The sequence below is a fragment of the Pteropus vampyrus genome, unplaced genomic scaffold, assembly GCF_000151845.1.
Source record: "Pteropus vampyrus isolate Shadow unplaced genomic scaffold, Pvam_2.0 Scaffold126, whole genome shotgun sequence".
Taxonomy (NCBI): domain Eukaryota; kingdom Metazoa; phylum Chordata; class Mammalia; order Chiroptera; family Pteropodidae; genus Pteropus; species Pteropus vampyrus.
Window position 1 is genome coordinate 5,057,899 of NW_011888907.1, and position 11,894 is coordinate 5,069,792.

The following is an 11,894-nucleotide window of genomic DNA, read 5'->3' on the forward strand; positions in this document are numbered from 1 at the left end:
GACCTCAGGAACTTTGCACATGCTGCTGCTTCTACCTGGTGCACCCTTTCCCTACTCCTATACATCTTTAGATCTGACCTTAAATGGCACTTCCTCAGGGAAGCCTGCCCTGATTTCTAGTGCTCTTTAGCTGATCACTGATCTGCAGACATCTTGAAACACAACAGTTGTCATGTAAAACAGGCAAGAATCAGACCGTGAAAGAGCTGATGGCAAAGACAGCTTCTAGGTTATATCCAAGAAGCATCGGTGTGGTTTCCTGTGGTCCTCAGAGGAAACGTCAGCTTATTCTGGTTTGGTTGACCAATGTTGGTGCATTTTGAAGTTTAAATAAACCTTATTTTTACTCTTTTATTTTAGTTAGTATTAGTCATTTTGTAAATTTAAAACTACCAAAGAAGTCGAACTTTGTTAACATATGTTGTTTCTGTAAATGGCATATTCTAGACCCCAAGGACTGGGCCACGGCACGATGGGTGAAGCAAGGTTGTGAAAATGCAGCTTGTATCCTGTCTTTATTTAAAACATTGATATATTGTTTGTCGTGAATTTTTGCATTAATTTTGATTTAAAAAATATTGCATTAAATAATATTTATCTTGATCATTACTGAATTTTTTAGTGGCTCCTTAACTTTGGTGGTCAGGGGAGTGCCTCATTTGCCTAACCCTAGATTCTCCCTCTACATCCCACAAAAAAAGAAAGAAAAAAAAAACACCTTGCCTTTCTTTTCTCTTAAAAGACTAAAAAATAGAAGCCACCATTAACATATCTGGTGATGGAAATAGTAATAAGAGCTAAGAGATCAGTATAAACACATCCAGTGTCTTGGGGTGATGACCCCCCACACCACAGCCAAGCCCCTCTGCCCACTAGTGTCAGCCAAGACGCCCACCCACAGGGGCCCTGTGTCCCTCTCCACTCCATTATTCAGCTTCTACTTTCTGAAGGTTCCACCATCTCCTGCATAACTAGCTGTTTGCCATTCCTGGCTAATGGTCCCCTCTGTGCCATGTTCTTTGGTATCCCCGAGGCAAGGTCAGAGCCCAGAGAGGTGATTAAAGGGCCTGGAGCATGGAGGAGGGCTGTTGATGGGGAGATCTCCAGACTTTAGGGGACCCTTCTCCCTGCACTAATTGGAGCCCCCCGAGTGTTTTGATGCTAATTGCTGGAGGCAAAGGCAAGCTGGAGAGAAGCAATTTGCTGCCTTCACCTCTCATCTTTTGCTCTTCCAAAATGTTGACCCCTTCCCCATCACTTGTGGATGAAAGTCTAGTCTCCTCCTCAAGGGCGTTTCCCTTCTTCCCCACCCCAAACCCTCAGGCTGTCTCTACCCAGCAGCCAGAGAGACCTTTGTAAAGGGAAACTCTGAAAGATCACCTCTCTGCTTATACTCTTAGGTATAACGTGGTTGGGTCCGAGTTTCACCTCCAACTTTATCCCCCAGCCCTCCCCAGATCTCCAGCCTCACTAGCTCCCTGGCTGTTCCTGCGATAAACCAAGAATGCTCAGACTTCAAGAACTTAACATGTTTTGCTGCTTCTACCTGGAATACCCTTCCCCTACTCTTACACATCCTAAGGACCAATCTTAAATGTCACTTCCTCAAGAAAGCCTCCCTTGATTTCCCCATACTGAATCATCACCCCCACTATAAGTCCTCATAACAACTTCTTTTTTTTCTCATAGATTTTTATCACAATTTATCATGTACGTTTATTAGTGTGATTATTTGTTTAATATCCACATCCTCCCCCTCTCAAGTGCAAGCACTGAGATCAGGGGTCACACCTAATCAGTTCAACATTACATCCTCACTGGCACCTAAGAAAGTGCCTGGCACACAGTAGGTGCTCAATAAATGTTTCTTAAGTGAATACAGCAGGGTCTGTCATCCTTGGCACTGTTGACATTGGAGGCTGTCTCATTCTCTGCGGTGTGCACTGTTCTCTGAACTGTAGGGTGCATTCTAGTGGCCTCGATCCACTAGATATTGTAGCACATTTTCCCCTCCTGCAGTTTTAATGACCAAAAATGTCTCCAGAAACTTCCGAGTGTCCTCTCACCACTGGAGTAAAGAAATCAGGGAAGGACTGGCTGATGCACCCCAAGCTACAGCAGTCATTTCCCTTTTGGTAGCCCTTAGCACCTGGTCCATATCTTGGTAAGAGCTCTGATATTTTTCTGAGTGTCACTCCATCTAGCACCACGGAAACTCTTCAAAGACAGGGAACAGCTCCAAAACCATCTCTGCACTCCCAGAACCAGCACAGGATTTGAGACACAGAGGGCCACAGATAATTATTAAATAGATCTTAAAAACTGGCATTTATTGAGAGTGCTTATTGCATGCCAGTCACTGTCAATTGCTCTATATAGATGATATTTAATTCTCAGAACTATCTTAAGAAATGGTGACATTATTATTAAAACCATTTTAATGATGAGAAACTAAAGCTAAGAGATGAGACGTGATTTAACAAAAGCATTTTGCTTCATCGCTTAATCATTGCACAGCCCTATCTGCAATTTAGAATATCTCTCTTTATCTCTTGAGAGAGCAAGAAGTCACCTGTCTCCTTCTCCATCTCTGTTACCATAGCGACGAGTCATGGGGACCATTCCTGGAGGCTAGGAGCCAAAGAGAGGAAGCTGTTCCTGGAGAAGAAGATTCTGGGTGAAGAGAGGCAGGTGAGGAAGCTCAGTTGGAGTAGCATTCTCCCTGTGGCGCCCCCTGCTGGACCACAATCCTCTTCACTGAGGTCCCACTCCTGCCACACTGGTAATCCAGATGGATAAGTCAAAGTCGGTGCTCCAATTGGTCATTTCGTCAACTCGCGCCTTTCCCCTTGATCCCAAACTCATCAAGCAAAACTTGTAATTTTTAACATCATCCTAATTACTGTTTAAACCACCGGTGAATTAAAAGGTTCCTAGGATGCCGGAGTGTTCGATTCAAAAATGGACTAGTCCTCCTTGGACAGGGGACCCACAAAACCCACTGTAGGAAGACAGTGTGTGAAGCATTGGGTGAAGAGGACTGGAATGCAGAAAAGGCCAGCATTGGAAACTTGGCCCTATAAAGTTGCGTGATCTTGGATAAGTAATGCAACCATTTTGAGCTTTCCTTTTCTCTCTGTCAAATGGAGTGGATGTGAGTTTAACTGCCCTGATCCTTTGTTGTGAGGCTGTAATGAGATAATTTACATGAGGGGTAACAGGAAACATGCAGTATATTCTGCAAAAGAAGATGCTTTGGGTTCCCCAGTTTTGACTACTATTGTTTTCCAAATCCTCCCACTTCATGTTAATATGGGATGTTTTTATCATTTAAGCTATAAAGACTAAAATCGACTTTAAAACAAATGATGCGAAGTTTATTATTCAACTTAAATAGGAATACACATATTTTCTTTTCTTTTAACTTTGGCTAACTCGATTAATTTATCACTTGTGCATTTTAATTATGTTTTGTTGTGTACAACAGTATCCATTAAGTATTATTATAAATTTCTATTTTAAAATAAATGTATAAATTCATATTCAGAAACAATTTAAATTTGTCAAGGAAACCTGTTTTAGTTGAGAATATAGTTGACATATAACATTGTATAAGCTTAAGGTATACAACGTGTTGATTTGATACATAATATATTGCAATATGATTACCACTGTAGTGTTAGCTAATACCTCTATCATATCACATAATTATCATTTATTTTTTGTGGTGAGAACAATTAAGATCTAGTCTTTTAGCAACTTAGAAGTTTTTAACATAGTATTGCTATAATCACTATGTTGTACATTAGACCTCCAGGACTTATTTATCTACTGGTTACAAATTTGTACCCTCAAACATCTCCCCATTTCCCCCATCCTTCAGCCCCCGGTAATCAACATTTTACTGTTTCTGAGTTCAGTTTGTTTCTGTTCCACATATAAGTGATACCATACAGTATTTGCTATTCTCTTGAATACATGTATTTTCAACAAATTATAAATACTATGCAGTATGGTCAATCTGAAATCCCTGTCATGCCCATGGGGAAGCATTAAGTCAATGTTACCATGGGTACATCTTTATTCTGGGCTTTGCACTCATTATTGTGGTGCAACAAAGAGTCCCTCCACCGGTCTATGTGTCACATCACTTTCTAACATAACACAGCAGGCGATTTCTCACTGGGGGACTTTTTCCCTTGAACTAACTGTAGAGACTTCTCTGTCTCTCTGCAGCTGCTCAAGCTTCACACTTTAAATGCAGAGGTGTCCTCAACTTTTTCTGTGAGTCCGCTTATTACTGTTTCTAACTGCTCCTGCACATATCTGTGCAATGCTAAAATTATTCATCTCTGCTGTAATCTGGCTTCGTCTTTTGTAGCATTACAAAATTCACGTTGTACTTCCTTGCTGTCTAATAGACAGCGGGGCCCGATGTCCTCCATTTCTTTTTGCAGTGTGAGTTGATGGTAGTGGCAGGAATTAGATCACCCTGGTTTCTGGTGGAAGAAAAACAGATCCCAGATTTAATGCTACCCGAGGAAGTGGCTTGCAATAGATGAGAATCGTGGAATCTGATTGTCTCTGTGTAATCATCTCATATATCCTTCCACCCTGAATACATCCTTGGTGCTGTTGAACCACTGTGCATGCATTTGTTGCCTTCAAGGTTCCTTTCAAACCATAAAGCATCAGACAAAGATAGGTTATTACACATTTACAGGGTGCCATTTCTAATAGTAGCATCTGGTAACCCAGTTTACCCGTTTCCAAGGAATTCTTCCCAGAGAGTCATATTTTTTCTGGGTAAAGTTTGCTGAGGAAAGTCTTCTTTATGGCATTCTTCAGCTCCTTGTTCCGGAGACTGAAGATGATGGGGCTGAGGAAGGGGGTGAGGACCGTGTAGGTGATGCCCATCAGGGTGTCTCCTTCCAGAGACTGGGGACCCTTGGGCTTGAGGTAGATGACAGAGGCGAAGCCATAGTGAACGACCACCACAGTGAGGTGGGATGCACAGGTGGAGAAGACCTTGTGCCGGCCCTCGGCTGAGGGGATCTTCAGGATGGTGGCCACGATGAAGGTGTAAGAGAGAAGGATGAGGAGACAGCAGCCCAGCAAGGCCATGATGCACACCAGCCCCACACCCCTGGTCACATCTGGTACATTATTTCCACAGGCTAACTTCAACAGTGGTGGCACGTGACAAGCAAAATGGTGGACCTCATTAGGTCCACAGAAGGTGAGGTGGAAAATGGCCATCGTCACCACCAGCCCCATGACTGATCCACCAGCCCAAGACCAGGCCACCAGGCAGGCACAGCCACGGGGGCTCATGAGCACGTTGTAGCGCAGGGGGTGGCAGATGGCCACGTAGCGGTCGTAGCCCATGACGGTGAGCAGGAAGGAGTGAGTGAACCCAAACATGAAAGAGAAGAACATCTGGCTGGCACAGGCCGTGAGGGCGATGGAGCGGTGGGTGGAGAGCAGGTCGGCCAGCATGCGCGGGATGATGGCGAAGGTGTAGAGGATCTCGGAGACGGAGAGGGCGCACAGGAAGAGGTACATGGGCGTGTGGAGGCTGCGCTCGCCCCAGATGGTGGCCATGATGAGCAGGTTCCCCAGCAGCGTGAACAGGTACATCAGCAGGAACAAGAGGAAGAACACCAGCTGAAGGTGGGGGAAGGCAGAGAAGCCAACGAGGATGAATTCGGTCACTGCTGAGAGGTTGGCTCTCTGCATGGGGGCTGTGCCTGGGGGAGGTGTGACAGGGAGAGGTCAGCTACTGGATGGAGAAGGGTCATCATCTTTCATCTGGACCTGCCCAAGGGGCTTCTCCTGATAAATGACAACTAATATTAATTGAGTTTCCACTCCATCCCTCTTATGACCTAATCCTCTCATCAACCTAGTGAAATAGATACTGTTTTTATCACCCCCATTTTGAGTACCTTGAGCATACTCATTGAGAATATTAGGATATGGAGAGACTAAGCAGTTTGCTCAAGGTAAATCTGTTAAATGGCAGAGCCAAGACTTGAACCCATGGCTGGCTATCTCCCTTGTAACCCTCTAGTTTGTCTCCAAAAATAAAAATGTTCTTTTACTGGAACTTCCGGTCATTGCTGCTCTGCCCTCCTACTCCTTTCTGATAAATTTTGTTCTTCCCAAAATTTTTGATACCACAAGATGTCCCTACCCCAAGACTATAACTCCTTTGACCAGCGTGCAACTCTAACTTAATAGAAATCAATCAGATTCTTCCTCTGGAGTTATCCATGCCAGAAATCAGAGGCAGGAGACTGTGTGGAAATACTGTTCTGTTTTTTTCCGGCTCCCATGAGACATATCAGTATGTTCAGAGGCGATGCAACATAGCCATCACACAAAGTGATGTGGGAGTCAGCCAATGTGAGTTAGCATCCCTGCTCTGCCTATTGTACAAACTTTAGCAAGTTTTATCACCTCTCTGTATCTCTATTTCCCCTTACCTACCTCAAAGAGCTGTTGTGAAAAATAAACGAGCTATTCTTGGGTTGTGACCTGGCACATAGTGGGTATTGATAATTAAAGAAATACTCCAAGTGAGCGAAAGTACATAGTCTGCGCTCAGTAAATAACATCAATTTAATGAGGTATCAATGTTCCTTTATGAATAATTTAACTTTTTAAAGGGTTTTATTTTATTAGGTAATATAAAGTTGTAAAGGCAGTAAACCACTAATCTTTCTATGGATTTGTCTGTTCTAGACATCTCATATCAATGAGATCATATGACATGTGGTCATTTGTGTCTGGTTTCTCTCACTCAGCATATTTTCGAGGTTCATCATAGTGATTCATTTCTTTTCATTATATAGATGGCCCACATCTTGTTTATCCATTCACCAGCTGATGAACATTTGGGTTGTTCCCATTTTTTCACTCTTGTGCTGCTATGAACATTCATGTAGCAGTTTAAAGCACATCAGTGATTGCCAGGGGCTGGGGAGATGGAAGAATGGGGAGTGACTGCTAGTGGGTATGAGATTTCCTTTTGGGGTGACAAGAAAGTTCTGGAATTAGACAGAGGTGGTGGTTATGCAACATCGTGAATGTACTTGATGCCACTAAATTGTATGCTATACAACGGCTAAAATGGTAAATTTTATGTTATGTGTATTTCACCACAGTTTTAAAAATTGACAGAAAGTAATAAATGCCCTTTGGGGTCCTTGATTAAGCCGTGACAGGTCGATAATCAGATGTGAAGGGGAAACCAGCCAATCTGGTGACTGGAAGCTGAATTCCCCAAACATCACTGGTTCCAGAATTTCTTGGAATCACTTGTATCTTGCCTTCACTTCTGGGTCAGCATCTGCCGATAGGTCCCCAGGATGGTGGCCCCACTCAGTCCTGTCACTCTGGGATCTTCCAAGAGCAAGTCAAAGTCAATGACTTAGAAACAAGAGCCTCCAGAAAGAGACTGAATGGGTGAGACCGGGGTCGCTTGGGTGGTGTTCACAGCCTCCCATGGTCTCCAATGTCTAGTACAAGGTTTCTCAACTGTGGGACCTGACGTTTGGGGCCAGATCATTATTTACTGGGGTCAGGGAGCTGTCCTGTGCACTGTAAAGTGTTAGCAGCATCTCTGGCCTCTACCTGCTAGATGCCAGTACCTCTGCTCAGTTGTGACAACCAAAAATGTCTCCAGACATTGCCAGCGTCCCCATGGGGGCAAAATTAAGGATCTAGAGAGTGCAGCTGCAGTTCCTTGGTATGCTCTTTCTGCCTGGATCCTGATTCCTCTCCTCTCCACCTGCAAATGCCTAGTTAGCTTTAAGATTCAGCTTAAATGTCACCTTTGTGCAGCCCTCTTGGACATTCTTTTCCCAAAGCAGATTTAATCCCTCATTCCTGGATGCTTCCAAAACAATGATTCCTGAGTGAGTTTAAAAATTCTTGCTCCTAACTTTGTCATGCCCTTTGTCATAATGTGTCCTATTGGAGAAGCAACTGTCTCTGGCACTGGATTTTGATTTCTTGATGAGAATAGCTACCCTTTAGTAGATGTGTCCCATTGTGACTTGCGAACCCTTAACTGCTCCCTCCACGGAACCAAAGGACTGGGACATGACCGAAACCTGAGCGCCAAAACCCTTTCAGAAGTGAAAGGGAGAACTGGTACTGAAACTCCTTAAATCTTGCCGGGAACCCTGGATCAGGGAGACAGATTTGAGCCTTGCCTCCTATCTCCTTGCTGACCAAACTCACAAATAAAAGCTCTTTCTTTTCTCAAAAGCTGGGGCCTCTGTATTGGCTTCTACGCACGTCGGTCAGCAAGCCCTTGCTCAGCAACACTGTGGACCAGGCACCTGTGCTTCTTATTAAATGCGTTTCTTATGAAATCTTTACTACCACATTATGAAGCACCTTCTATGATTCCCATTTTATAGATGTGGCAGCTGAATCCCACAGAAGATGCATCACTTGCCTATGGGACCACAGCTCCAGATCTGAACCTACATCTGCTTGACCCCAAAGCCTGTTTTCTTAACCTCTCTGTTACACTCACCACTTACTACTGGTGGCTGTTAATGAACATCAGAGGCCACTTCCAGGACCAGAGAGATGTTGGCCTCACAGTGCCATTCCTTTCACACACTCCTTCCTCATATTAATCAAGATCACAAAATCCACAGCCATGAAGAAAGAAAGGGAGGAGTCCTATGATAACATGAGAGCTGGCCATGTCCTGGGGAGAAGGTCCAGGGCTGCATATATCACCTCTGAAGTGATGGGGGTGCAGAATGCAGCCAAGAGGGCTGTCTGTTTATTTTGGAAAAGGCAAAACTATGGAGACAGTAAAAAGATGTGTGGTTGCTAGGGAGTCTGTGTGGGAGAGGAAGGGGTGAATAGATGGAATTCTGGGCATTTTTTAAGTTGGTAAAACTGGTCTGTATGATACTGTAATGGTGAACACATGGCATGTGTCAAGATTCATGGATGTACAACACCAAAAGTTAACCCAAATATGAACTGTGGGCTTTAGTTAATAATAATGTGTCAATATTGGTTCAGCAACTGTAAAACAGGTACCTCACAAATGCAGGATAATAATAGGGGAAACTGTGCAGGGAGAGGGTACATAAGAATTCCCTGTGCTAGATGCTCAATTTTCTGTAAACCTAAAACCGCTCTAAAATATAAAGCCTATTCATTTTTTTAAAATAATAATAATAAAAAAGCCATAGAACCATGATGGGTGTGGGTCCAGAACAGCAGAGAGGGGAGACTAATACCTTCTGATGCTGATTCACCAGGAGGACACCTAGAGGGTTCCTCTGTAAGTAACTGAGTTGAGAGAGAGACAGAGAGAGAGAAAACCCACAGCACAGCTAGGCCAATCCCCATCCAGAAACTTGGGGGCCATTCCCATTAAGAACAAGTCCTGTCTGCATATACCCCAAGGGCAGGGTTTCCCAACTTCAGCATTAGGGACATGTGAGGCTGGAGCATTCTTTATGGTGGGGGCTTTCCTGTGCATTGCAGGATATTGAAGAGTATTCCTGGCACCTATGGATGCCAGTAGCATCTCTCAATTGTGATCATCAACAATATCTTCGTGCATTGTCAAATGTCCCCTGGGGGAGCAGAACTGCCCCTGGTTGAAAATCACAGGCTAGGCCTGCCTTGTTTCTCAAATCCTAACTTGCCTGACCCGTCTGCCCCCATTCTGGCTGTGTCTTCTTAGTGAGCTAAGTTTAGTTTTCCTCTGCATCATCCCTCACATCTCAGCCACCTCTTCTCTCCCTTTTCTCTCCCTCTTTTCATCCTTAACTCCTTACTATCATCCCACCTATCCGCCCCTGCCCCCACCTAATACTTTACACGTTCGAGAGGTGGCTAAAGCCACTCAACCCTGAATCCTCTTATTTCTCTCTTTTCTCTGCCTCTCCTCAATTCTTTTACAATTGGTTTCTGGCCAGGACAGAGAGGGGAGAGGCAAAAAGTCAGACATGTCTGGGTAATTTTTAAAGGCAACTCTTCTCTCGGCACTTGAGTTTTCTCATCTGTCCAGTGAAGCTTCCTCATAAGGTAATCATACTGCCTTGAAGCTAGGAAGTGGAGCCCTGCTTATCCCCACCCCGTAGCTTCAATTTACACAATGAGTTGTATAAACAGGGGACTTCTCTGAGTTCAGGGCAGATGCTGGTTCTCCAGGTGTCTACTGGTCCTGTGGAAAGGAGGAAAGATGACTCACCTGGGGCTCAAGGCCTTCTACCTGTTTCTGCCTCACTCCAGTGGGAGGCCCTGGCTTGGTGTTTCCCGCAGGTGAGGGCTGTACAGGTGAAAGCTGGAGTGCAAGGTGAGGAGTCTGCTGCCCTAAACACGCCAGGTTGACAGAGGGGTTATTTGACCTGGACCTTCGTTATTTATTCCGCCTCTGTTCCCAGCCCGGTGCCTTCTCTTGCTGTGGTCCTACTACCTCTGCTTCTGCTACCCGCATGGTGGGTACCCCTGGGGACTCCGCAGGGGGTGGGGGGACAACCTCAGGGAAACAGTCATCATTTTCTCTCCCTCCCTGCCTGCTAGGAGTGAGTCAATTACCTGAGCTTCTCAGGGCCTTGAGCAGAGTCCAATACTCTGCAAACTGGGATTTGGGGCCCTGGCTGCAGGTGTTGGCAAGAGAATAGCTCTGCCATTGCCCACTGGGGCTGAGGAGGCTGCCTGGCATGTAACTCCCTCATCCTTCCCCATCCAGGTCCCTGACCCGATTTAATGTCTTTTTAAAGATTTTAAAAATCAAACAACGCACAGGTATTGATTTCTTCTTATTAAGTAATTGAAATGCCACAAATAGGGCTAAAATTTATGTAATGGTCAGCCACGCAATCATGATGATGAATTTTTTGGGCCTCCTTACAGACCATTGTCTGCATGTGGTATGTGAACAAACACAAACTCAATTTCGTGGGGTTTGTTGTGTTTTTGGGAGGGAGTGTTTTATTTTCGAGGTAACATAAAATTAACCACTTTAAAGTGAATAATTCAGTGGCATTTAGCACATGCACTGTGCTAAATGCCACCACCTCTATCTAGTTCCAGAACATTTTCGTCACCCCAAAAGGAGATCCTGTTCCATTAGCAGTTGTCCTCCCTCCAGCCCTTGGCAACCACATATCTGCTTTCTGTCTCTACGAATTTGCCTGTTCTGGAAATTTCATACAGATGGAATCACACAATATGTGGCCTTTGGGCTCTGGCTTTCTTTGCTCAACATGTTTTTGAGATTCCTCCATCTCGTAGCATCTATCAGTGCTTCATTTCTTATCATGCTTGAGCAATATCCCTTTGCCCGGATAGACCATGTTTTGTTTATCTGGTCATCCATTGATGGACATTTAGGTTATTTCTGCCTGCTGGCTATCGTAAATAGTGCTGCTATAATATTTGTGTACAAAAATTTGTTTGAATTTTTCCAATTCTTTGGGGGTTACGTAACTAGGAGTGAAATTGCTGGTCATAAGGTAATTCTGTGTTTAATTTTTGATGTACCATCAGTTTTCCATACTGTGTGTTTCAACACAGATATGATTGTCCTCTAAGTACTTCTCTATAACTTGGCTTTTTCACTCAACATCTTGGAATGATATCCATATTAGTTTTTTGTAGACCAAGGTTTCTCAACCTGGACAGTGTTGACATTTGGGGTTAGATCATCCTCGTGGTGGAGGGAGGCATCCTGTACATTGCAGGATGTTTAACAGCATCCCTGGTGTCCACCCCCTAGATGACAGTAGCCTCCTTACCCTAGCCATGACAAAAATATCTCCAGACATTGCCAAGTGTCCCCTCAGAGGCAAATCACCTGTAGGTGAGAACCACTGCTATAGAGTTACCTCACTTATATAAAA

At 44.3% G+C, this 11,894-nt stretch overlaps 1 protein-coding gene across 1 annotated transcript; it reads right to left on the reverse strand.

Moving 5' to 3' along the window:
* Positions 1-4,735: 4,735 nt before the first annotated feature.
* LOC105296656 (olfactory receptor 10H1) lies at positions 4,736-5,816 on the reverse strand. Its single transcript, XM_011366897.1, has one exon. The coding sequence runs from the start codon at positions 5,737-5,739 to the stop codon at positions 4,792-4,794; it is 948 nt and encodes a 315-aa protein (XP_011365199.1). The 5' UTR covers positions 5,740-5,816; the 3' UTR covers positions 4,736-4,791.
* Positions 5,817-11,894: the final 6,078 nt, after the last annotated feature.